Raw genomic sequence first — 26,816 nt, forward strand, 5'->3', positions numbered from 1 at the left:
ACCCCCAACCCCAACCCCAACCCCAACCCCAACCCCAACCCCAACCCCAACCCCAACCCCAACCCCAACCCCAACCCCAACCCCAACCCCAACCCCAACCCCAACCCCAACCCCAACCCCAACCCCAACCCCAACCCCAACCCCAACCCCAACCCCAACCCCAACCCCAACCCCAACCCCAACCCCAACCCCAACCCCAACCCCAACCCCAACCCCAACCCCAACCCCAACCCCAACCCCAACCCCCAACCCCAACCCCAACCCCAACCCCAACCCCAACCCCAACCCCAACCCCAACCCCAACCCCAACCCCAACCCCAACCCCAACCCCAACCCCAACCCCAACCCCAACCCCAACCCCAACCCCAACCCCAACCCCAACCCCTTTTAACTTTTCTTAAGTTAAATATCACTTTAAGCTTTAAAAAAATTTTTTTAGTTTTTTTCATTTTATTTTTAGAGAAAAATGAAAATTTTTATTGATTTTTTTAAAGAAAAATAATTAATTATAAAAAACGAGCAAATATAAAAAACTACATTTTAACATACAAAGAAATTTATTTAATTTTATAAAATAAATTTAATTAATTTCAAATATTTAAGTATCCCATTTCTTCAACAAGTTGTTCAACTTTTAGTCTTCCTTACTCATACAAATTCCAACATTAAAAGCACTTTTTAATTTGATAAAAAATTTATATAAAGCTTTTATTAGATATTTAAATACCTTCCAACTATTTGGTCCCTTTTTTAGCAGAATTAATCACTGATTGAATTGTGTTATAATTTACCTCAAGCTTTTTAAAAATATTTGAATCATCAAATAAATTAAATTATAAATTACTCTATGCTTTTAATAAAAATTTCAAAGATGGTTCAAATGTGATCAGAGAGTATAAGTTGAAATTTATTTACTCCATGCTTTTTATTTAAAAAAATAATTAATGTTGTTCATAAATTTATATTTTTTAAATTACAAACTAAATTTTAACAATAATTATATGTCAATAGATAATTCTTATTATTTAAATTAATTTTAAAGACCTTTTTCTATTCCAAAATATTTTAAAATTTTAATTTCATTCAACTTCATAATTACTCCCTAAGTTTGTTTATAAATAAATTTGTTATATAATTTAAATAATTTTTAATTTTTATTTACTTTTTCCTTTTAGAAACAAAATATATTCCTTTCATATTTATTAACTAAAGATTTTAATAAATTACTGTCTTTTTATAATAAATAAATTAATTAATTAAAATAAAATTTTTATAAATTAAAATAATTCATTTACCCACTTTTTAAAATTCAAGTATTGTTTTATATGGATTTTGTTCAAATTTAAAGCATACCCAAAACTTTTTTTTAAAAATAAATGAATGATACAAAAAATATTTTGATTAGAAAATTAATTTACTATCTAATTAATAAGAGAATGGATATCATTGCAAATTCAAATATTATTTTTTATTCTAATTTTACATTCTAAAAAAATAAAGAAGTCAATTTAAAAGATTATAAAAATAAATAATTAAGAATTTTTACTTTCTTTTAAATTTTAGATATTCAACCTTGATTTTAATTCTGACAAAACTCTAATTTACTTCAATCTTATAAAAAGTTAAATTTTTTTCATTTTTTCTAAAAATTTACTGCCTTTATTATATTTACAATTATTTATTATTATGTTTGCTTTCATATAATAAATTACATCCTTTTAATAGTTTAACCAAAGCTAAAACATCAAATATCTAACTCAATTTTTATTTACCCAGTCCTTCATTGTTATTAAAAGCAATTTAATTTGGCTTAAATATTTTAAATTTTTTTACCTGCCACTATTAATAAACCATTTTTGTAATTAATTTAAAAAGCGCCTTAGTTTTTAAATTATTAATTTATTACAAACTTTATTTTTATTAAAAGTTATTAGAATTTCTTCTTATTGTATTTTTTTTTACTTTCTATAATTTTTTAGCAAAATAATTTAAAATATAAAATTTATTTAATTAAATTAACATACTCTGTTCTGTCCATGTGTACCAACATTGTTGCATTTATCAACAGTGTATTTTCTAGCAGCCTTTATTTTTATTTTTGTCCATTATTTATTTATTAATCCATTTTAAATTTTTTACTTAAATCTCCTTAACTAATTTCTATTTTTTTTCCTCTTCAAAAAAATGTAATATTAATGATAAATTTCATCGTTTATTTTTTGTTTACTTAAAAATAATTTGTAATTTGATTCATCCTAAACATTTTTCAACTCTTCTTCCTATGATTAAATTAATAAGATAAAAATAACAAATTTAAAAAAAAAGTTATTTATTTAGAATTTACTTCCTCAGGAAAATTTTCTTTTTATTCTATTATTTTAAGCTTTTCTTGAACATCTTTATAACTTGGTCTTTTTTCTGGATCTTCGTCAACCATATCTTTTAGAAGTAAAAATAAATCATTACTATATAATTTTTATTCTACTTTAACTTTAAGATTATCAAGTAGTTGCTCAGGATCCAAATGATCTTCTAATACTTTATGTTTGTTTAAACACATGCAAATGATGATCATACCTATTGAATAAATATCCCCAAGTAAGAGATAATTACCATTAATTCTATCATAATTCTTCCATTAGCTAACTAAATCTTTTGGAGTATAAGGAGTGTATGTTTTTTATCCTTTTTTAGTATTGAAGAAGCCACTAAATTTTAATTTCTTGGTTTTACCTCCAATAGAGTTCTTTTCTTCAATATACAAGATATTTTAAGGTTTCAAATTTCCATGATATAACTTTTTATTAAGTTTTATAAGTTAAATCTTTTTAGTAACTTTATATTTTTAGATGAGTGTATTATTTATATTTCATTTTATCGAAATATTATTTTATTTTATCAATAAATTGTATTTGATTTTATCTATCGATTGTTTTTCATTTTATCTTTAAATTGTAATTGATTTTATCTATAGATTGTATTTCATTTTATCTATAAATTGTACTTGATTTTATCAATAAATTGAAAATAATATTCGTTAAATGCTTAAATATTTTTAAAATGATGAATAAGGATTAATAATATTTAAATAAACTTTTTATAATATTTTATGTTAAAATTGATAAAAATTTTTTAAATACTGAAAGAAATCTATTTAAATATTAACTCATTCTAAAAGTATGATGAATACTTTATATTTTAGCTAGATAAATCATAATTTTAAAAAAATTAAAGTATTTCTATTAACTTTAATAATTGAAATTCAAGCTTTTTATTTTATTACTTTATTAGAATGCAATTTAACTATTATCTTTATTATGTTTTTGAAGTGGTAAAGGATATCTTTCATACTCATATCAGGCTATTGTTTCATTATATGCAAAAGACTGTAACCTATTTCCATGATTAGATGGAGCGAATAAGTTTCTAATTAGCCACCTTTTCTTGTATGTATTTCCTAAACTAAATCTACAATTTTCAGTAAATAATTTGCATCTTTCTAAATCTTTAATTTTATCAATATATTGTTAATAGCAATTGTTGTCTTTCATTTTAATTTACAGAATAAATTGTTCTAATTTCCTCCATAACATTGAATCTTGTTTATCTATCTAAATTTTGCATTATTTATACTGCAAAAGCTTCTCCTGTTTTCTTTTTTATGTATGAATAAACTCTACCCAATCTTCCTTCAGCAATATAATTGGATTAAGATAATTTATAGCATTATTCAAATTCATCAATTGGAGTTAAATAATTCTGAAATATTGTTTTTGAGCTCATTATGTTTCACTTCACTTTTCTATGCTCTTGATTTATTTTTAATATCTTTAATTAATCTAAATGTGTTTAAAAAATTTACAATTCAAAATTTATCAAAAATTAACCGCTCTCAAAATCTTTGCTTGTTGTATTTCTACTTATAAAACTTTATCTTAAAAAAATATGGCAAAAAGGTAAATAATTTAACACAAAAATTAATTAAATTGGCTATTTTTGTTTTAGAATATTATAAAATGTTCTCAAATACTTTTTTATGTAAATTCCATTTATAAATTATTTTTGTTGTTGTAATAAGTAGGAAAAAAAATTAATAATTTGATTGATATTGATTTACTGAATATTCTTTATTATAAATTATTTCTAATATGATATATAACCTGTAATAGTAATATTTAAAGTATAATCAATAAATCCTTCTACTGGTTAACAAAATAATTAAAAAGAAATTACTAAATTTTTTAATGCAAATTAACTAATTTGTTAATATTTATTACAAAAAATTATAAAAAATTAAAGAAAATAAATAGTTCGTAAATACCTAATTTTAAAATAGAGTAAAAATATAGGACAATCAATAGCTAATTTGTTTAAAGTTTATAGCAAATGGGTTAATGCTGCTCAGCAAAATCAAAAAAATCAAGAAAAAATAAATATATTTAGGAAGAAGTTTATAATATTTTGCAGGACAGACAAGCTTTGGACTTCTACAAAGACTTTATAGTATTTACAATAAATCCATCTAGTGGATATACTTTTTTGCAAAAACAAATTATATAGCAAACTAAAGATTAAAATATTAGAGAGTATGAATTCCTCAAAGTAGATACAGAAAATAAATCTATAGCAGGGGCTTAAGCAATTAAACCATTCACAAGCAACGAAGCAGAAGATAAAATGTTGTAAATACTTTTCAATTTTAAGGAAGTGATAATACATAACAATGGCAGTTTATAGTTTGATTATAATGATGTTACCCATCCGATCAATAAACTTTTAGCAAATTTTAGATAAAAGAATGTGAAACCTAAAGTGATTAACATACTTACTGATAATAGTATATTTAATAAATTTGAATTTATATCAGATTAAAATAAGTGTTTGGCTTTTGCTTCTCCTGTTTTAGTGATAGATAGCTATGATATTGTTTATAAATAGAAAATTATATCAAAATCTACATGGCATGGCTCTAATTTGTATATACATTCAAAGAAAAGCTATGAATAAAACTCTAATAAGTATGAAGAATACCTTTAAATATCTACATTCATCCATCTCTATAAAAACCCTGCTGCTGGAGTAGAAAATAATAACATTAATTAGTTATATTTTGATATTAGTAATCAAGATTAAAAAAAGTAATAGAAAATTATTAGTCAAATTAGAGAGTCTATTGTTAATAGCTTTTAAAGAGGATTTAATGCAATAATCATACATGAAAATAATGATAAAAAAAGTATTTCCTAAATTCTAATCTTGATAATGGAAATGCTACTATACAGATTGAGTGTGTAAGAATAAGAAATAGTGAGCTATTGGGAGCGTCGTATTCCCAAAGGAATTTTTGATAGTTTTAAATAAGATTTAGCAGAACAATCTTAAGCTAAAAAATAGTAATAAGAGCTTGAAAATGTAAATGATAATTAAGAGCAAAATAATATAATAAGTAATGAAGAAGCAAATGCAAAAGAGTAAAGCAATAGCAATAAAATAGAGATTCTAATTTAAAATCTTTTTAAAGAGCAATCGTATGACTTGAAAGAGTTCGAAAAATCATAAAATATTTTAGAAAAGCTTCTTCAGAACATAACAAGCTAATTCGATAAAAAAGAATTCAGAAGTCTTAATAAAAGTAATTAAAATCTTTAGTGTTTATTTAAGTATCAAAATGGTGTATAACTATTAAACAGCTTAGGATTCATAGAATCCCCTGACAAAAATGGATTTCTAAATAACCCAATTGATGATATCGCTTACTTCAAATTGATAAAAAGTGATTACACCATAGCTTATAAAAATTTCCAATAATCCAAAATTTATATAGAGCAATAAAAATTATATTATAAACAAGCTGAAAAAGCTTAAAATGGCTAAAAGACATCTTGACTTGTAAATAAATTAAGTAAATAATAAATTTTTAATTATTTTAGCATCTTTTTGTATGTTAATTGGTACAATAAATCTTATTCAAATACTCTAAAATAGGAAATCAAACATCAAATTATATCTTGATTTACTTTCTTTTTTATAGAAATTTCATATCATCAAAATAAGATTTTCTGTTTATCTATTTCAATATAAATTATGTACAAAAAATAATTTTATATTGATTATATTTAATTAAATTGATTATAATGGAGGAGTGGCCAACTTGTACTACCATAATTAGCTGAGTAGTCGCCAATTAGAACTATATGAAAATTAATTTTTGATAGATTTTGTATAGTTTAATTTAAATTCCCTCTTTTTTTGTATCAACGATATTATAAAAAATTAAGAAATAATCTTTTTTTGATAGCTAATTGTAACTTTTTAAAAACTTTTGATAACTTCAATAATGGAAAAAAATGAATAACTAAATTTTCATTCATGGAGATTATTTTTATAATCAAAGAATAAATTTAGGTAATACATTTTATAAAATGAGAAGATCAAAAATTTGATTCTAATATTTTTTTTTCACCATGTAATTAAAATCTTTTTCAACTTTTTTTTATATTAATAAAAAATATTTTCACTCTTCATATTATTTCTCACCACAATGTTCGCAATTTTATTGACTTTGTACATTATTATATAAATATATTAACAATTTATGATTGTATATTTAGTAAATTTAGGAAGAAATGTTATATATTTTAGTTTTAAAAGAATTGAATATTTTAAAAAATAATTATTTTTTTATAAGTAACTCTTAACAATAAATAATCACTTTGAATTTTTAAAATTTTATAAAAAATATCAGAAAAGATATCAAAATTCATTAATATTTATTCAAAAATATTAACTAAATAAAGATTCAGTATTTTAAATTAATTTTTTGAAAATGAGTAATTATAACTAAATGATAGATTTAGCAAATAGCGGAACTACTCAGCTTTTAAGCTATTTAGAAAGGTTAAAAAGCCATGCTGAAGATCTTTTAAGAGGAGTGAGAGGGATATACATCATAACAAATCCTGTGAATAGTTCTTTAAAAATAAAATATGAAATGGATGTACCAATAGATAAAGATAAATTTATTAAAGAAATGAAGTTAATAAATGACAAAACTTTATTAATTATTTATTCAAATAATGAATATGTTTTACATGATTTAATTCAAAATAAACCTATTTCTTCACATAAGTTCCCTTCATCAAATTATTCTAACTTATAAGTATTCCCACATGATTAGCTAAAAAAATAGATAGAGTTTTAGAATACTAGGTCTTATGATTATTTAATAGCTTATTTTGACCTCACTTTAAAGGAAATAGCTATTTATGATTTAAAGTTATGCCTACCCATTTCTTATCAATTTTTCAATGATAGTTTGATAGAAGATAGCTTTGTTTTTAAGGTGATTTAAAACTAGATTGTAGTTACTTACAAAAAAGGAGACCTTACAGAGATTTTGGAAGATTCATAAACTATATATCACTCGTATGAAATTTATGAAATAAATTATGATGATAATGAGCATAGAATTAAGTGGGACCAAAAAATAAAAAATACATTCTAATTAGCAAACTATTTTAACGATAAATCTATCATCTTAAAAAATAAATCTTTAATATTGTATAACTCTTTTACTAACTCTAATTAGATTTTCGAGTACTATGTTTATTAAGAAAATAGTGTGTATATGAGAAAAATGAAATACCCTCTTGAAGGTTAAATTCTTGAAATTATAGAATACTCAAATTCAAACAAAGTAGGATTTTTAATAAATATGCATACTGATTAGCAATTCAAATTATTAGTTCATGATTTAGATTAAAAAACAGATTATACCGAAAATCCTTTCAATTTCTTATAAATTACAAAGAAAATATTGGTAACAAAAGTATTTTGTTTCATAGATGATAGATATATAGGATTGTCTGTATAAAATATATAATACGGTGCCAAAAATATTCTATATGATATTGAAAGCTAATAAATTGTATGCATTCTTCAAGGTAGTAATATTGTAGACTGTAACAATAAAGTTAATAAGTTAAGAATTTTAATGCATAACGATGAAGATTAGTTAGAGAATCATAATTTAAAATTTATTTACTTTGCAAAACAGAGCACAACATTAATGAAATATCTGGAAGAGTAAGGAATTCTAAAGCAATATGGAGAATAGGCATGCAAGGAAATTATTGAAATGATTGTATGAGTTGAAATATAATATAATTTCTTTATTTTACAAATTTTTATTTGAGTAAGAGTATATGAAATATTTTAGTTTTAATAGAATGATATTTAAGAAAGACTACATTATTATTTAACATATTAATTAATTTTACTCAATCAACTATTTACTTTAACAGAAATTTACAAATGTAATATCTAAGTAAATCTTTTTTTTTGCTTAAAAAATTATTTTACTTTTTTAATTTAATTAAAGAATTCTTTATAGAAATAAAACTCTTATGTATTTACTAAGCAGTTATTATTTAAATGGAGAATAGGAGTGAGATAAATAATTGCATGATCTTTCAGTTATATTAATTATTAAAGTTAATGTTTTTTGTTTGTGTTATAATTTAAAAAATAATTTAAATTTTAAATGAAATGAAATGATATTAAAGAAATATAATAATAATAAACCTTTATTTTTTTTTTGATTAATTCAAATAAAAACTATTTCATTTTTATTTTTAATTTTCAGAGTTTACATTAATTTATTTGTTTTTCATATTGATAATAGCTTATTAATATCAGTGCAAATATGTATTTTCATTACAAAAGTTTAATTAGGTCTAAATATAAGAAAAATTGATTATTCAAATACAAACTAGTAATTAAAAAATATAAATGTTTTTTTTGCTATTTTCAATTTAAAGGGAGAATAAGAATGAAATAGTAATATAAATTAAAAGTTTCTTTGAGTTAATTTTCTTTATTTATGTTGTTATTGATGGAGTATTTTAAATTTTTGATAAAATTAATGTTAAAGAAATAAAACATGACCATTTTTATCATTTTTTAGGATTTATTCAAATAAAAAGTGCTAAGTTAGCTTTCTTTATAACTTGTAGAATTTAAATTAATTTGATTATTCAAGTTGATAATTCTTGATAATATTGATAATAATGTCAGTGCAAATATAAATTTATTTTCATTTCAAAAATATTTAAAATTTATTATTCAAAAATGGCTCATAATGAAAGCTAAAAATTTGGATTTTTTAAATGCAAAGAAGTAGTAATTATTGAAATAAATGAAATTTTAATATGTTTTATAAAATATTTCATTTTCTAAATTGAATTAATGAAAGTAATAAAAATTAACAGGAATTGATTAAAAATGCAACTCTAATATTTGAGTAAATAATTGATTAATTAATGATAGATCTATTGATTGATTAATTGCTTTACAGAATATATGAAAAAAATAATTTGAAAAATATATATATAACATTATTTTTTGTTTTTAAGAAGAAATTTTATTAGAAAACCAGTCATTTTTTCTTTTTGCCTTTTTTCTTCTTCTTCTTTTTCTTTCCACCTAAGAATACTTCCTTAGTGATTTTATCGTACAACTTTTTAAGCTTAACTTCGTTCTGCTCCAAGAAATTACGCCACTTTTCTTCTTTATCTTGTCTTTGTGCTTCGATACGAATATTAATATTTTCTTGAGCTATTCTCTTGGATTCTTCACGAATGTGAATAATTTCAGAAATATTTTCTTCGTTGCACATTCTTTTTCTTTCATCAAACTCTTTATAGCGCTCATCATCGTAATTCTACTTGTTAATTTTTAGCTTTTCTTAAATTTTTCTAACATCTTCTAAGTTCATTTTAGGATTTTAATCTATGTCAAGGTTTATAATTGTGTCATTTTTTTCAAGCATTTGAACCAAAAAGTCGCTACAATTCTCATCCAAATTTGTATTTGTTAAATTTAAACAAAGCAAAGTATCATTATTTTTTAGGGATTGACAAATAGCTTCTATTCCAGAGTTATCTTTGCCACTGTTTGTGAGATCGTTTCCTTCTAAATCAATAACTCTTATGCAATTATTTTCCACCAGTAATTCTGCAATTGAGTGAGCAGTCCTAGGGCCCAAATAATTTCCTTCCAATTCAAGTCTTTCTAAAACGAAATTCTTTTTCAAATTATGAGCAATTTCTACTCCTTCAGCATCGCCTATTTTTTTGCGAGACATATTAAGACCTTTGAGTGAAAAGTTTTTTTCAACAGCTTTAACTAGAATACGAATCTGGGCAGGTCTAAGATCCAAACCAGAAACAGTGTAATCTAAGGTAGTTGAATTCTATTTCAAGTCATTGATCATACTACCAAATTTACCCTTTAAAGTAGAAATTTGCTGACGTTCTTCTGCTTTCTTACGCTCTTCTTCTTTCTTTTTTAATTCTTCTTGCTGCTTTTACTTTTTCTTCTCTTCAACAAGCTTTCTAATTTAGAGTTCCTGCTGATGCTTTTCTGCCATCGCCTTTTCTGCCTCTTCACGCTTTTTACGTTCTTCCTTCTCTTTCTTGTCACGAAGGTCCTTTGTACGCTTCGTGTTTGGCAATATTTCTACTACCAAAGTCTTTATCTTTTCCTCAAACATTTAATATTGACGAAATAATATATTTTATTATTAATTAATTAGAGTGGCTCCCCTTTGAAAAAGGCCTTTTCAAAAATTTTATCTTAAAATTAAGAAAGCAGATCGCTTTAGATCTCTCTTTATCACTTCAAAGATATATGTATTAATCCTTCTTGTGATGAAAAGTTTTGATAGATTTTTTTATTTAATAGCTTTATATCCAATAAGTCTTATTAATATTTTAAGAAGTCTTTGCTGCTTCTATCCTTAATCGACTTCTAAAATCTTAATTTCTAAATAATTAATTAATTATTCACTCTATAAACAAATCAGAACCTTTAATTTGATATATTTTTCATGCAATTTTTGCAAAGCAAATAATTTATAACTAACTAACTAACAATCTTGTATATTTTTTTCTATATAAAACAGTCATGTGTTTGTTTCTTTGTTTGTAGTTAGTTATTTTTTTAAACATAAATATTTTTTGAATGTACAATTTATTTATTTAATTATTTTTGATTTCTACATTTGAAATTTCTTATAAATACTTTATTTGTTTTAAAAATGTATTTTGTTAAAATTTATAAGTAAAATAATTTAAAAACAAAGGTTAATTACATAAAATTAAGTTTATTAATTTAAAAAAAACGAAGTTCTCATAATTACATTATAATTATCAAATAAATATTTTTAAAACATTAAGCTTTATTAAAAAATATTGAATGAGAATTAATTAAAATTAGTAATAAATATATAAAAATTACTTTAATATTTAAATTTATTTATTAACTTTGATAAATAATTTTTTATTATAAAAAATGCAAAATTCATTTATATTTGAATCCATTCTTTTTTTTTATAATCAGAATTAATAAAAATTACAGAATAAAATTATGCAGTTATTTTAATAATTTTAAATTAGTTTTGATTTGATTTAATAAGATACATAAATATTTTAAGAATAGTGATAAAAATTAGAATATTTATTTAATAATACAAGAAAAGGTAATTTAAAATAAAAACCCATAAATAAATTAAGAAAACCAAAATTTGCACTATTTTAAAATAAAAAATACTTTAAATTAAATAAAATAATAGATTTAAAATTTTTTTGTCAACTCATCAGTAAAAAATAAAATAATAAATGGAATATACCAATTTAATATGTTTACCTAGCTATTTTGCTTAAATCCTGGAAACAAATTTATCAGGAAAATAATATTTCAATAACATTTATAACATATCTTATTTACCAAATAGACCTGAATGTAACCAACTAAGTAGAACCTAACTAACTAAAGAGAACAAAAAAAAGATTATCTAAAATGAAATATTGATATTAGTTTAAATCAGAGCTTTGATGGATTCAGATTTTAATCAGATATTAATAAAAAAATATATATTTTGGAAAGGCAAAAAAATAAAACATAGATGAAAATTAGCTTACCATAGATACTAATAATTCAAAGGTATTTCGATTTATTTTGATTACATCTTAGAACAACATAACTTCTTAGCAAATTTAAGTATTAATATAGTCACTGACTACCAAATATTAACCCTCTTGAAAACAAAGAAATAATAAATGTTTGTAAAATAAGGTTTTTAATTTAATTAAAAAATTTTACTTTCTTATTCTATTAATATTTATTACAAAATTATAGTTTAGATAGATAATATTTTGCCTAATAGGAAGGTATAAGCTTATATTGTTAAGTGAATATCTTAATTGATGAGTATAAGAGTAAATATAAATTTATTACCCCACCTTTCCTCAAATTTTAGCACTTGTCAATAGTACATTTATTTACATTTTTAATGCTCTGAGGTTTATTTGGGAGAAAATCTTCTCAGAATTCCATAAAAATATTTTTTTTAGCTATTTTATTTATATGAAAATTAAAAATGAGCTTTTTTAAATTAAATTTTCATTTCAGAACCTATTTTTGAAAACAAACTTGATAAATTTAATTAGAAAGCGAATTTCTAGATTTCTAAGATTAAAGCTAGGAAATTAGCAATATCTAAACACGTAATTTAAATATTAAATTAAATTTTAATGAATAAAGTTTATTTAAAATTGGAAATTAATACAGCTGTTTTCAAAAATAAATATGCTATTTCTTTCTCTAAGACAGCAAAAAAAATACATGTAAAAGTTTCATGACTTTATCAAATAAGAAAATATTAATAAAATATATTAATAGAATATTTTTAATATCATAATAAAAAATATTTGATCAAAAAATTATATAATATTTATTATTTAAGGTTTATATTAAATAAATCTACAGTGTTTTACAATACTGAAAATAATTTGTTATTTAAAGAGTTTATTTGTTGATATTACCTAATAAAACTTATTTCACACTACTTCTTTTAGTAAAATCAGTTGTTAATAAATATTTTTTAAAGAATTTATCTCCCTTTTTAAAAATTACTTTTTATAAGACCTCAGGAGTTAAAAAATATTCAAATAAAAATTTTGATCAGAAAAAATAAATTAAATTAATTTTCCTAGAATTTAAATTGATTTACTTGTCTTAAATTGTGTGTAAGCTTTAAAAAATTCAAATTAGATTGAATTATATTTAGCAAATACTATCTATTGATTATTTATTTTATTTTTTTCTTCAAAAATATTTTAGTGTTAAGTGAATTAATTTTTTATTGTCAAGTTAAAAATCCATTTCTTTAAAAAAAAATGAATAAGTAAAATAAAATTATTTATTTAATTAAACTAATTCTTATTTCTAACTAAATCTAAAAAATAAATATTATATTTTATTTGAAGATATTTTGTATTATAATTTGCTAGATATAAAAACAAATATTCTCAAATTCAAAAAAGAAAATTCTAAAAGGAAATTATTTAATTAATAACATCAAACATTTTAAATAATATTTAGAAGACTCCTAAAAATAAAAATTTTTATTTTCTTGAATTAAAAATTTTTAAGGTGGACAAGGAATTTTGATAATTAGTTTTTATTTTAATTTAGCTTTTAAAAATTTGAGAAAATTTAGGAAATGGTGTTTTGATTGATTTATTTCACAGAAATCTTTATAAAATAAAGCTTTTTGAAAATAAAAACTAAAAGAAATTAATTTCTTCGGTATTAATAAGTCAGACAATTGTTTTTTTCCCAAAAACTTAATATTGATATCTGAAAAATTGTTTGATATCGGTTTAAGCTATATTTAGATTTAATTGAAAGATAAAGAACAAATAGAAAAAGAATAAAATAATTACTTTTTTTAAGGATCTTGTTTCAATTTTATTTGCTAATATAATAGTTAAACGCAACATATTTTATGTGATATTCGAAAATTGAAGTAAATAAACTATAAACAGAGAGATTTTAATTTTATGTGTCAGTTTTTTAAAGTAGAGGTAGGACAATAAAGTAAATAATATTGACTCTTTTATTAGAAAAAAATGAATTAATATTAATGAAATTTAGAAGAATGATGACACAAGGAATGATGATGTTAAATAATATTATCAAAACAATAGGGGTTTTCTAAGAATGTATGAGAAACTAATATTTAATTATACAAAAATGAATGAAAAAGATATAAAGGAAGTAATGCAATAGGAAAATTTAAAAAAAAAAAAGATTCATTACTTTTTAAAATAAAAATTATAATAAGCTAATTAAAAAAAAATTCATTTTTGCATTATAATTAGAAAAATTAAAAAAGAATCCAAACTTAAAAATAAAAGTAAAACTATCCCAAATGCATTCTAGCTAAAACCAGCAAGAGTAATAATATAGTATTGAAAGCCCTTTGAGTACAAGTGTTTTAAGGAGATAGATTTTAGAAATTTTCCCTAATTACTTAGACCCAGTTTGTAAGGATGAGCGTATCATTTAGGTACTAATTTTCATATTAATTTGTTTTTAGCATAGTAATTATTTATATGCTTACTTACTAAAATATATAATTGATTTGCAACATAATCTACTTTGTTTAAACTAATTTTGTATCAAGGTTGCTTCGCTATGATTTGAAATTATTAAATGCACCTAATTACATCATATTTAAGAAAATTATTGATATTATTTAAGCGTTTCTATTATCCTTTTTCTAAAATGAGATAAAAATTTTTATTTAAATATAGTGCAAAAAATCTATTGAAGAGTTGAAAGCATTATTAGAAGACCATGGAAGTAACATAGAGTAATCAGTCTTTAATTTATCAGACTAACATTTATATTGAATAAATCCTTTTTCTTTTGAGAATTTTTTTGAGTAAAGTGACAAAACATAGCTCATTTAGGCAAAAAAGATCATTTTAAGCAATAATTAAATTATAGCGTCAAATTAATATGAGAAGAATTTTCTAATTGAAAGCTGCAAAATTCTAAAAAATAATAATTTAATTTATTTATCAATCAATCAGGGCGGTCAATTTTGTGAAGTAAAAACTGAAAATTGCTATATTCTAAACCCCTTATCCAGAATGTTTCACTCTGTTTGAAGCTTTCTATAACGAGAGATATGTAATAATTAGAGCTATTTATTATAAATTAATTTCTACCTATTTAAATCTGTTAATAGCCCTATCTATATTCTATTTTTACTTCTCTTTGCATTATAACAAAGAAAAAAATTCTTAAATTGATTGCTTTAAATCGATAATTTTCTAAAGAATTTTGTAGGAAAGAGATCTCCCTCCTTTCTACTTTAGTTTAAACCATATGAAACGGTCTAGCTAAAAAGAAAGTATTTTCTGATTAAGATTCCTTAAAAAAAATGTTAAATTCATTAAAGATAATATCATTATTTTATTAACAGATCACTATTAACTAAAAATTAATATTGTAACACATTGAATAACTAAGTTAATTTATTTGAAAATATAGGCAGACGACTTGAAAGAATAGTAAGTATCAGAATTCTATTCGTTAAGTGAAATACCTTCAATTCAAAATTTAGGATATGCTCTCTTTAATAATGAAAGAGAGTGTGATAAAGAGGGTCATGGATAAGAGCTTCCTGAAGAATAAAAAGAAGATCTTAGCAACCTCATCACATGGCCTGTTATATAAAATAATGTTAGTAATGAACAATTAAGATAGGTTTTAGCAGAAATTTACAATAATAATAGTGGTAGAATCCCTCATTTAGAGAGGCTTTTATGCTGGTTTCCAGATTATTTATACCACTACCACTAACTTACATAGGAATTATTTTATGGACCAGGACCTATTCCAATTGATCAACGTTACTTCATTGCAATTCTAGTAATTTCTTTTTTAAAATAAGTAAATAAAGATAGCATCAGTCGTAAATTATAAGCCATTGAGTTAGAAATTAGAATTATGGCAAATTTAACAAGCTTTAAGATTTTGTTAATTTAAGTTAAATATTATAAAGCAATTGTGAAGAATTGAATTTCTATTTTAGAAAATATTACTCATTAAACTATATCATTAAATAAAAGATCTTAACAAATACTTTCAAATAAATATTAAATATCAAATAAAATGAATTCTGATTATACTCTTTAAGGCAAATAAGTTAAAGAGATCGAATTAAGAAAGAAAAAAAATAGCATGGATTAATATTAAATAGTAAATAATTAATTAATAAATAAATAAATAAAAATAGGCATCTTCTAATTTTGGTTGTGAATACTTACATTCAAGATTGTCATAATAGTTCCTAAATATAGGTGGCAATTTGAAATGGTTAGAAGTAGGATTAGAATAGGTAGACGTACCGAAATTATAAGCATTAGCTGCTTTTAATTCAAAATTAGCATATGCACCTAGTGAAGTGTGCAAAAACTCAAAAATGATAGAAGTAATTAAAAATATTTTTAATCATGTAAATAAGCAAATTTGTCATTTTTAATTATTAAAGGAGTTAATGCAAAAAGGATGGTAAAAAAATGAGTTAATGCAAGCAATTTTTATTATAACTTTTTATCATGCTCTAGCGTGTGCATGCTAAGCATTTGGGCTGAAGAGTGAATTGGATTTGAGAAACTCACACTTTTCACTGCTTTCAAAGACTTAAACTCCTATTGGTAGCAATTTACAATCACCTAAAAATAGAAATAGTAAATAAATTACTTATTTAAAAAAAATATTCATCTATTATTTTTAAAAAGGTGAAGATAAGCTTAGTGCTAAGAAGCCAAATTTTGACTTTGCAAATTCCGAAATAGAAAATCTTTTAAAAAGAATGACCAGTTCAGATCAGGATCAAGTTGGCAGTAACGAAGAAGAATAAGTATAAGAAAAGCCTCTTGAAAACAAGAAAAAAACTTCAAGTCATACCTTGAAAGAAAAAGATGAAGTTTCTTCACCTGTCATAAAAGAATAGTAAAAAGATTAAGAAAATGAAACTAAATTTCTGCAATTACGTCTTTTCGAAAAATTTTAAAAATTTATTATGAACCCAGAATTAAGAGACAAGGATGAAAGGATCTCTTAAACATTAAGATATTCAGACTTTAATTACAATACTCATGGATTTTAAATAACTAATTAATATGCACTAGACTTAGCATAGAATTCAAAAGATATATTAGATATAATCAAAAACATGACAAATAAAAAGTATCTTAGATTTCATCAATATCTTTTTTGTTTTTATTCAATTATTATAAAAATTAATTAGTTTTAACAGTTCTCAAAATTTAAGCACTACTCCATTTAGGAAAGCAATTAAGTTGTATATTTAAAATATATTTGGATACACTCACTTTGATGCTGATTACAAAACAGAGGTAAATTATCATTTCACATTTTTACTATACAATTAACTTTAAATTTTTATCCTTAGATGAATGCTTTGTTACCTATTCCTCTTAAAACTGTACTAAAATTAACTGTTAAGAGACCATTTGAAATAAAATATAGCCATATTCAGAATATAAACCTCAAATTAATGTCTAGTGAGGTGGCACATATTATACTTTTAGCTACACGTAATATATTTATTTATATTAAATTTCAAAAAAAATCACTTTAAAATATTTTAAAAATAGATGCAAGATTTGAAATAGAACTCCTTTATTTTTTATATCCCTTCCAATCATTTTGAAAGAGACTACAACTCATTCAAGTAAGTAAGCTAGCTTTCTAGCTTCAAAAGAACAAAACTTATTTTAAGGTATTTGTTGATGAATTTTTTATTTCAAAGCAAAATCCATAATAGTGATTTTGATTGAACTTCATCTTTGATATTAAGCAAGCAATCAAGCAAGCGAGCAACAAATATTAATCTAAATCTTTATAATCTGGTCAAGATTATTAACAAACTTCGAATAACAAATTAACATCAAAAACTTTCAATGCTGATTACATACATATTTAAAATACTAAAAAACCCTTCTATATCAATCAACCAATCAACCTCCTTTTTTAATTATATAATTTATTTATCTTATTCCTTTTTATATTAATTTATTTATGTTTTTTTGTATTCAATTTTATAATTATCACTCCAAATTACTTAAATAAATTAATATTGATATATATTATTCATATAACCTTGGTAATAATTAAATAAATTTCTTTCTTCTTCATTTTAAGTGAAATTATAATTTTATTACTTCAAATCTATAAATTTTCTCTTTTTCGTTTAAGAATAATTTTACTTAGTTATGACACAAGCTTACTAATACAAATAATTTTTCAAGTGCTTAAATAAACTAAATTTTATAGTAGAACTAACCTAGTCTAATTATATTCAATAATAAGAAGTATTTTTATTAATTTAAATTTTTTTTTTCAGTTTTTTTCTTATAGAATAATCGAATACTAGTTATTCTTTGCTTTTATTGAAGAAAAAGCTTTACTTTTTTTACGTGTCATCAATTTAATTTTATAAATCTTTTTGTATTTAACTATTTTAAAAGCTTAATTTGTAAAATTAAAAATAATAAATATATTTATTTCAAGGTAGCAAGATAGCCGCAAGTAAAAAAACAAAAAAGCAGAAATGGGATTCGTATTTTCAAAAGTTTTTGGCAGATTATTTAGCAAGAAAGATATTAGAATTTTGATATTAGGTAACTAAGCACAATTAATTTTAGAGATTATTTTAAATGATTTATGCAAATAAAGATTAAAAAATTAATATCATTTATAATTTATGAACAAACAGGTCTTGATAATGCAGGAAAAACTACCATATTAAGTAAGACTGATTAAAAATAGTTGTTTGTACAAAATTAAAACTATTTTATAACTAAAATTAGATAAACTCCACTTAAATGATGTTGTTCAAACTATTCCTAGTAAATAATATTTGCAAATTTATAGTTTGTGTAAAAATTTAATATAATTTTTTCAAAAAAAAAGCCATAGGATTCAACGTAGAAACAGTTACATTCAAAAATTTAAAGTTTTAAGTTTGGGATTTAGGTGGTTAAAGTGGAATTAGGTAAATTTTCATTTATGATAGAAAGAATCTATAAATATTCATAAAAAATAGACCTTACTGGAGATCTTATTATCCCAACACTAACGGCATTATTTACGTAGTAGATTCAGTAGATAAAGATAGATTGGATACAACTAAGCAAGAACTTCTCTCTATGTTACAAGTAACTCAAATTTTAATTCTAAGTTAAACGTATTAATTTGCTTTTTATATTAGGAAGAAGAATTAAAAGCTGTTCCCTTGATGGTTTTGGCTAACAAATAAGTAATTTATAAGTCTAATAAATATCAATTTTTTAAATTGCTAATGATTTTAAAATGAATTAACGAATTATCATTTTATATATAGGATTTGGCTGGTGCATAAAGCGAAGAAAAAGTAATCATTTTTTTAATTAAAACTATTATTTGAATTAATCAACTTTAAAAATATCAGATTTCAGAATTTATGGGATTAACAAATATTAAAGATAGACAATGGTCTATTTTCAAGTGCTCTGCTTTAACAGGACATGGTTTAAATGAAGGAATGGACTGGTTAGTCAATGTATTAGAATCATAAAAATGAATAAAAAAAGTAATAATAGGAAAAAAAGTTAATTTTTAATTATAAATAATGCTAGATTGATTGGATAATTAATTTTTTATCGATTAGGTTAATAACATTTTTCAACACAATAAATTATGTTTGTTTAGTTATATATTAAGATACTTGATTTATTCTTGTTAATTATTAATTTAATTCCTATCATCTATCTTTTCATTCAATTTATCTTATTTTTACATTAATTGCATTATAAATGGTTAATAAATTATTCTAATGAATCAACAAATTTTTTGATAAATAATTTCTCAATCATTCATTTTCATTTCGTATTAATAATAATTTCCTAAGCAATTAATATTTCTTAAATATTCTAAAAAATTAGTGAAAAGTGAATATATTTAATTAATTATGATTATATTATATAAGAAATAAGAATCTCTTTAAATTACATAACAAAAATATTTGAATAACTATTTTATTTATTTGAATAATTAGAATGAGTTTTCCATGTAATTATTATTCAAACTAATTAAAAAACATAGATAATTCTTTTAAAAGTTAAAATTTATTTATTAATTTAACATTTTATATATTAAATCTATAACTAATTTAAATATTTTTTATTTAATATACGAGTAATCAACATTATTTAGTAAAAGATAATTATAAAAGAAAAATTTTAATTTAACAAACTTTCAAGCTAAAGAATTCTTAAAATATTAGATTGAAAAGTAGTCTTTGATTAAATGCCATTAATTAGCTTTATTAGAATTTATTTGCATTTTATCTATTTTAATATCATTAAATATTTTTAAATTCTCTGATATCTATCCTTTACTATAATTGAGGAATTTTAGTAGTATTAATAAATAATAATTAAAATGATCTATCAATAGATAAATATTTAAAGTAATTTATTGAATCTAATTATTTTTTATGAATTTTTTTCTAACAAAAATAAATTTATATTTTTGTTAACTTGTTTGATAGATAGATAGGTAGCTTGCTTATTTACTTGCTTGTTTTTTTGAATCTTTGATCATTTAAACTATTCCTGATTAGCAAGAAAATAAAAAAATGAATCAATATATTTAGATAAAATATTTGGAAAAATGAAGTGTAATAGCATAATATAAAATTTAAATTCACTTCAAATGTATATCAATTTTTGGATATATACAAGAAAAATAATGAATTAATGAGTGAATGAAAGAGCAAGTGAGTTAGTGACTTACGATCAAACTATCAAAAAACAATCAAATAAGCAAGTAATAAAATTGATTAGCACTTAAAAAGGTTATAATGAATATAGCGCAAATAAAATCAAATAAGTGATAAGAAAAACTGAAAAGAAAGAAGAAAGAAACAAACAAACAAAGAAGGATAGCCAAAAAAAGAATTTAAAATACATAATAAATTTTTTAGAAAAGCAAATTACTTTTATTAATTTAATTCTCATCAAAAACAACAAATACAAGATAAGATAAATATCTAAGAATGCAAAAAAACGACGAAATTCTTTACCTTAGTTTCAATTAGGATTACGGATGCTTTTCCTGTGGAACTGAAGATGGCTTCAATATTTATAACACAGAGCCTTTCAAGTAAATATACTCGCGCTCTGTAGGAGGAGGTATTGGAATAGTTGAAATGTTATACAGATGCAATATTATAGCTTTAGTTGGAGGCGGAAAATCTCCCAAATTCCCTCCTACAAAGGTTTAGCTTTGGGATGACAGTAAACTATTTATCAAAATTTTGTTAGTTTTAATATTCTAAGATTAAACTCTTGAATGAATAATTTTTAATCAATGATTCAACATTTTTTTTTGATAAGCTTGTTTGATAACTAACTTATCATCATTATGTTGAAGGAGATAATTTTTATTAGTTGGTGAATTATTTAGCTAGTTAGTCAATTTAGGAGTGCATCAAAATACAATTATAATTTATAATATAAAGGTCAGTTGAAGAGAATAGCAGAAATGAATTTCAGAAGTGAAGTTAAGGCTGTTAAACTTAAAGCAGATAGAGTTATAGTTGTTCTTGAAACAAGAATTTATGTTCATAATTTTGCAGATTTGAAGCTTATTGATACTATAGATACTTGTCCTAATCCTCTTGGTCTTTGTTCAGTTAATACAGAAGGTGATGAAATCATATTAGCCACTCCTCATAAAGAAGTAGGTGAAGTTAACGTTCATTTATATTCAGATAACAAAACTATCAGCATTCGCGCACATTAATCAGCTTTAAATTGCCTACAGACAAATCCAAGAGGAACAAAGTTAGCAACAGCTTCCTAAAAAGGAACGATTATTCGTATTTATAACACTAAAAAAGGTGAACTTCTTTAAGAACTAAGAAGAGGTAGTGAATATGCACAAATTTATTCTATTGCCTTCCACCCTAAAGGCACATTTGTTGCCTGTTCAAGCGATTCAGGCACTATTCATATATTTGCATTAAAACAAACAGAAGACCTAGAACCATAAGGAAATAATGGAAATAGCTCTAATGGAGGCACTAAATCAAATCCAAAATCAGCATTAAAATTCCTTAAATTTATAGTACCCTATTTTGATAGCGAATGGAGCTTCGCTTAATGTAGAATAAATGACACTAAAGCAAAAGTTGCTTTTGGTCCTGATGATAATACTATAGTTGCAGTCACATATGAAGGAACTATCTATAAAGCAACATTTGATAATATTAATGGAGGAGAATGTAAAATAGAATCAACAAATAAGATATTGGAAGCTCCTCTAACAGAGTGAAAATATTTAATGCTTATTCTAACAAAAAAAAACAACAAATTAACCATCTTAAAACAATTAAGAGAGAAAGAGGAAAAGGGAGAATTATTGATAGATTTTAATTTTGCTTATAAAAAAACACACATACATAGATAGATAGATATATTTTACTATAAATTTTTATATTTAACTAATTATAATAATAATAATATGATTAACAGGTAATTAAAAAAGATTCGTTTATCTATTCTTTCATCAACTTGCCTGCATAAATCTAACAAATATACCCGTTGTATCAAATTACAATTATGAACTTCTTTCATTATTTTCTCATAAAAAATACAAATAAGTATTCACTAACACAGAAATATACACTCTCTCTCTGTAAAACCTCATTACTTCCTTAATGAATAAAATTGAATTTCAAGAAAGAATGTATGAATCCTATTAAAAAGCAAGCAATATATATGTGTATATTTATATTTTTATTAAAAATTATAGCTTTATTATTATTATTATCATTCACTCATACTCCTTTTGTAATGTAAATTTTATCTATACTAAAAAATTAAGTAAGTAAATAATAAATAAGTAGTTAAGCAGTTTATTATTTCATTCATGCAATTAAGTACCAATTTCTTGTATCACTATTATTTATTTAGAAAGAACCAGATACTTTCTTTTCTATATTTTAATTTTGGCTGTTTGATTCATACAATTTTTATTGCATTTAATAAAATAGAACAAAAAAAAATCTTACTTCTAATTTCAAGTCAACAATTTAAAAGAACAAATTTAATTAAAATACATAAAATTTTCGAATATGTTAATAGAGTAATTATAATAAAAATAAAAAAAGATTGTAGCTAATCATTAGACGATTTAGATTAAGGTATTTATTTAAACCTACTTTATTTCTTTTACATTTTTAAAAATATTAGCTTATTTAGTAAGTATGTTTGTGGATTTTCTTAGTAGATAGTAAAAGAAAATAATCTAGTCACTTATTGTTATCAAATAAATTTATCCTCTAGTAAGCTAATATTTTAATTAATACAAAAGTTTTTTGAATATTTATTTAATGACATATTTTCAATAACTAAATAGCTCAAACAAACTCAAAATAAATTCTATTAAGACATCAGAAAAATTTTGTTAAACATTGAAAAAGCAGCACATAATAAATTAATTACTTCATAAGAAAATCTTAAATATAAAATTAAATATTTTTTATCCTAATAGAATTTTATTGTTAGCATAATTTAAAGGTAAATTAAGACTAAATACATAAAATTTTTCAAGTAATTTAAATAAAATTGCATTTAATATATTGATTCTACTATAAAATATTTAAAATTAAATCTTTGCTATTTATAAAGAATAAATTGACAAATTATATAGCTAAATACATTTATTAATTTATTATATTTGAGATATTGAATTAGTATAATTTTATTAAATTTTCATTCATTATATTTATATTTTTTCACTCAGTAGAGTTTTAAAATGCTTGTCCAATTAATTAAAGGATTTACTAAATATATTCTCTAACTTGTTCTTCGCTTGTCTCGCCTTTTTTAAAATTATTCATGAATTCTAACTTTTTATTTATATTTTATATTGTTTATTCATCAACTCTCTTTTAAAACCTAGCAACCATATTTTTAATGAATCTAAAAATATAATTTTTTAATATTAAATGTATTTTCTGTTTGAATTCAAAATAAATTACTCTATCTTTCCTTTCATATACCCAATTGTTTGGGTAATATCCATACCATCTCTTAGGCCTTTATTCAAAGCAGCCTTTTCTTTATTTTCAATTTCCTCTAAGGCACCCTATCTAAATCCCATCTTTAATTATAAAAATTATACATTTTAATATAAATAATGACCATTCTTAATGTAATTATTCTGAGTAAATTTTTAATTACTGTAATAAATTCATTCTCTAATTTTTTTAATTCCCTTTCTGCTATCATTCTTTGAGCATCTCTTTCATCTCCTCCAAAAAAATCATCATCATCCATTTTAGATTCTTTATATCTACTACAAAACAAATAAAGTCTTAATTAAATGTGTATGGGTGATATTTTATTAAAATTTCAAAAAAAAACACAGTATTTATTAACCTGTTTAATGTATTATTTTTGTTTTATATATTAACAATTAAATTTGTTTTGCAAATTCACATGAAGCATAACAAAATAATTATTTAAATATTTTTAAAAATATTTTAATTTTTGATAAAAATGAGCCTAAATTTTAAATAACAACTTGAATTTACTTAAAAAATATATTAAAAATAAGCAAATAATAAATAAAAATATTTGTTCTTATTGAAGATGTTAAATTAATTGAAAATTTAATTTTTTAGTTGATTAAAGGTACTTAATCATTAATAAGCAAATAGTAAAATTAAATTGACTGAAATATGAAGGTGATCCTCATAAATTCAGTCCATTAGTTTTTTAATTATTATGATTTATTAAATAATACTAACAATTCAAGGAATAGTTATACCTAAAACCTAAAAGCTTTTGTAAATAAATAAATATATAGTTATTATTAGTATAGAAATTTTAAGAAGGGTGATTGATTGATAATTCAAACTCAATAATTCACAAATGAAATTTAGGAATAACACTTTTACAAAAACTTAAAGATTATATGTATTTTATATATAATTCTTTTATAATTTTCTAATTTATTCATCAGAGACTGTGTCTAGGGCAACAGTACTTATACTATTCAAGAGATTAATCTTAATTATCACCATTATAACTTACGCAATCATCAGTGCAGGCGAAATTGCATCCATCATCATACATATAACAGCTTTATCCATTTTATCTGAGAACGATGCTCAATTTCCATGGTGGGAATATGACTTCGTCTTCATCATCAGCATGAGTATTGTGGTGTTAGCAGTTTATAACAGCCAAAACCAATAAAATTAAAATAAATAATTTACTCATATTTTATCTTTTTTTTTCTCAAACAATTTTTTTAATTACAATAATTTAATTATTAATAATTTGTTCTATTTAAGTATAGCAAAATGCCATTGAAAAATTTCGTCGTTTGGAAACGACTAGATAAGTGAATGGCATTTATTATTTTACATTTAAATTGATTTAATTGGCTTCTTAGCTGAGTTAAGCTAAGTAGAAAGAAGAAAAGTTCATAAAGTAATTAAATTTTATTATATAAAAATATATAATAGAAAATTACACAACTGCCCCACTGGGCATAAATTAAATTTTTTAGATTGGGTCTTAATTTTAGGGAAACACACAGTTTTTTATGTATGCCCCCATGGGGCAGTTGACTAATTATATATTATATATTTTTATTCAATTAAATTTAATTACTTTTTTGAATTTTCTGATTTCTACTTAGCTTAGCTAAGCTAAACAATTAATTAATTAAAAATAAATGTATGTAATTAAATGCCATTCACTAATATAGTCGTTTCCAAACGACGAAATTTTTGAATGGCATTTTGCTATAAATAAAAGCAAGCCAGACAATTAGTTTTTGATTTTGATGAATAAAGTATTAAATAAATGTTATCTTTGATAAGAATTCATGTTAAATTCACTCATTTTTAGTTATTTATTGTGTAGTTACAGTAAGTATGTATGTATGCATACATAATATTTACTTTTATTATTTCACCATAGAAAAAAATTTTTATAATTTTAAATAAATAGTGAATTATTTTTTTTGATTTTCATTAGCAAGATCTTAAATTTAATAAAAAAAAATGAAGAGATCTATTTTGTTTATCGTTTTTATTGCAAAATCGAATATTTGTTTTTTAAATTTTTTATTTTACTTGCTCTATGCAAAACAAGTCCAATTATTTACAAATTCACAACTATAAAAATTTTTAAAAAGTTTTCCAAAAAATTATATTAATAAACTACCATGTTAAGAACGTATAATTTTCTTATGAACAATAATTGGGTTGCTACTACTAATATAGTAATTAATGCATATTTAATTAAATTCTTTATTTTGAACTATTAAATCAAATTTATAATAAATAAATTCTGATTACAACCTATTATTTCTAAATAAATATTTTATTAGTTTTATCTTTACTCTGCTTCATATTAATTACCTTTTATTCTTAAATGTTATTTTCTTGTTTACTTATAATTATCATTCATCTTGCTCTTCTATTATTTTTTAATGACTTACAACTTCTTTATTCTAAATATTATTTTTATATCACTATTAGAATAAATTTGTTTTTCATTATCAGATTCTGGTTGATCATAGATAAATTAATAAATTACTAATTGAATATTTTAAGATTTTTATTGCCTAGAATTAAGATTTAATTATATTACATTTTCAATCGATAAAAGATAAAAATATGAAAAGAAGTACAATAATATATTATTTATACTCTTTTTTATTGTGTTTTTGTAATATATATAATATAAAAGCTATAAAAACAGTCGATTTAAACTCCAGAAAATTTAAATTTCTAAATCTTTTTTCAATAAAAATTTTTGTAATAAATAAAAAAACATAATTAAATCTTTAAACAATAACAATAC

The 26,816-nt window shown here is 22.1% G+C and overlaps 10 protein-coding genes across 10 annotated transcripts; 5 read left to right on the plus strand and 5 right to left on the minus strand. All coding sequences in view use genetic code 6, as the record gives it.

The window, feature by feature from the left end:
• Window positions 1-1,549: 1,549 nt before the first annotated feature.
• TTHERM_00577410 (kinase domain protein) lies at window positions 1,550-3,841 on the minus strand. The gene is made up of 8 exons (XM_001009431.2): window positions 3,562-3,841; window positions 3,284-3,505; window positions 2,345-2,797; window positions 2,228-2,279; window positions 2,140-2,174; window positions 2,025-2,084; window positions 1,834-1,965; window positions 1,550-1,778 (listed from the first exon to the last, which is right to left on the minus strand). The coding sequence occupies exons 1-8, from the start codon at window positions 3,781-3,783 to the stop codon at window positions 1,758-1,760; spliced, it is 1,197 nt and encodes a 398-aa protein (XP_001009431.2). The 5' UTR covers window positions 3,784-3,841; the 3' UTR covers window positions 1,550-1,757.
• A 545-nt stretch (window positions 3,842-4,386) lies between these two features.
• On the plus strand, window positions 4,387-5,886 carry TTHERM_00577400 (PUB domain protein; the record flags this gene model as incomplete). The annotated part of the gene is made up of 1 exon (XM_001009430.1): window positions 4,387-5,886. The coding sequence occupies one exon, from the start codon at window positions 4,387-4,389 to the stop codon at window positions 5,884-5,886; it is 1,500 nt and encodes a 499-aa protein (XP_001009430.1).
• Window positions 5,887-6,826: 940 nt separating this feature from the next.
• TTHERM_00577390 (hypothetical protein) lies at window positions 6,827-8,149 on the plus strand (the record flags this gene model as incomplete). The annotated part of the gene is made up of 1 exon (XM_001009429.1): window positions 6,827-8,149. One exon carries the CDS (start codon window positions 6,827-6,829, stop codon window positions 8,147-8,149), a length of 1,323 nt encoding a protein of 440 aa, XP_001009429.1.
• Window positions 8,150-9,436: 1,287 nt separating this feature from the next.
• On the minus strand, window positions 9,437-10,552 carry TTHERM_00577380 (hypothetical protein; the record flags this gene model as incomplete). The annotated part of the gene is made up of 1 exon (XM_001009428.3): window positions 9,437-10,552. The coding sequence occupies one exon, from the start codon at window positions 10,550-10,552 to the stop codon at window positions 9,437-9,439; it is 1,116 nt and encodes a 371-aa protein (XP_001009428.1).
• Window positions 10,553-14,101: 3,549 nt separating this feature from the next.
• On the plus strand, window positions 14,102-17,596 carry TTHERM_00577360 (PA26 p53-induced protein (sestrin) protein; the record flags this gene model as incomplete). The annotated part of the gene is made up of 10 exons (XM_001009426.2): window positions 14,102-14,413; window positions 14,661-14,719; window positions 14,943-15,042; window positions 15,406-15,786; window positions 16,154-16,348; window positions 16,409-16,607; window positions 16,659-17,109; window positions 17,171-17,279; window positions 17,336-17,480; window positions 17,541-17,596. The coding sequence occupies 10 exons, from the start codon at window positions 14,102-14,104 to the stop codon at window positions 17,594-17,596; spliced, it is 2,007 nt and encodes a 668-aa protein (XP_001009426.2).
• Window positions 17,597-18,496: 900 nt separating this feature from the next.
• On the plus strand, window positions 18,497-19,507 carry TTHERM_00577350 (ADP-ribosylation factor(Arf)/Arf-like (ARL) small GTPase family protein; the record flags this gene model as incomplete). Its single annotated transcript, XM_001009425.2, has 8 exons — window positions 18,497-18,566; window positions 18,662-18,694; window positions 18,756-18,794; window positions 18,859-18,940; window positions 18,992-19,103; window positions 19,157-19,204; window positions 19,289-19,318; window positions 19,376-19,507. The coding sequence occupies 8 exons, from the start codon at window positions 18,497-18,499 to the stop codon at window positions 19,505-19,507; spliced, it is 546 nt and encodes a 181-aa protein (XP_001009425.2).
• Window positions 19,508-20,983: 1,476 nt separating this feature from the next.
• TTHERM_00577340 (WD-repeat phosphoinositide-interacting protein) lies at window positions 20,984-22,263 on the plus strand (the record flags this gene model as incomplete). The annotated part of the gene is made up of 2 exons (XM_001009424.3): window positions 20,984-21,224; window positions 21,449-22,263. 2 exons carry the CDS (start codon window positions 20,984-20,986, stop codon window positions 22,261-22,263), a joined length of 1,056 nt encoding a protein of 351 aa, XP_001009424.1.
• A 1,465-nt stretch (window positions 22,264-23,728) lies between these two features.
• TTHERM_00577330 (hypothetical protein) lies at window positions 23,729-24,272 on the minus strand (the record flags this gene model as incomplete). Its single annotated transcript, XM_001009423.3, has 3 exons — window positions 23,729-23,915; window positions 23,975-24,096; window positions 24,177-24,272. 3 exons carry the CDS (start codon window positions 24,270-24,272, stop codon window positions 23,729-23,731), a joined length of 405 nt encoding a protein of 134 aa, XP_001009423.1.
• Window positions 24,273-25,146: 874 nt separating this feature from the next.
• TTHERM_000577308 (transmembrane protein, putative) lies at window positions 25,147-25,701 on the minus strand (the record flags this gene model as incomplete). The annotated part of the gene is made up of 1 exon (XM_012796196.1): window positions 25,147-25,701. One exon carries the CDS (start codon window positions 25,699-25,701, stop codon window positions 25,147-25,149), a length of 555 nt encoding a protein of 184 aa, XP_012651650.1.
• A 218-nt stretch (window positions 25,702-25,919) lies between these two features.
• Window positions 25,920-26,605, minus strand: TTHERM_000577309 (transmembrane protein, putative; the record flags this gene model as incomplete). Its single annotated transcript, XM_012796197.1, has 2 exons — window positions 25,920-26,484; window positions 26,550-26,605. 2 exons carry the CDS (start codon window positions 26,603-26,605, stop codon window positions 25,920-25,922), a joined length of 621 nt encoding a protein of 206 aa, XP_012651651.1.
• Between the last annotated feature and the right edge of the window lie 211 nt (window positions 26,606-26,816).

This window comes from Tetrahymena thermophila (assembly GCF_000189635.1).
Source record: "Tetrahymena thermophila SB210 genomic scaffold scf_8254752, whole genome shotgun sequence".
Taxonomy (NCBI): Eukaryota; Ciliophora; class Oligohymenophorea; order Hymenostomatida; family Tetrahymenidae; genus Tetrahymena; species Tetrahymena thermophila.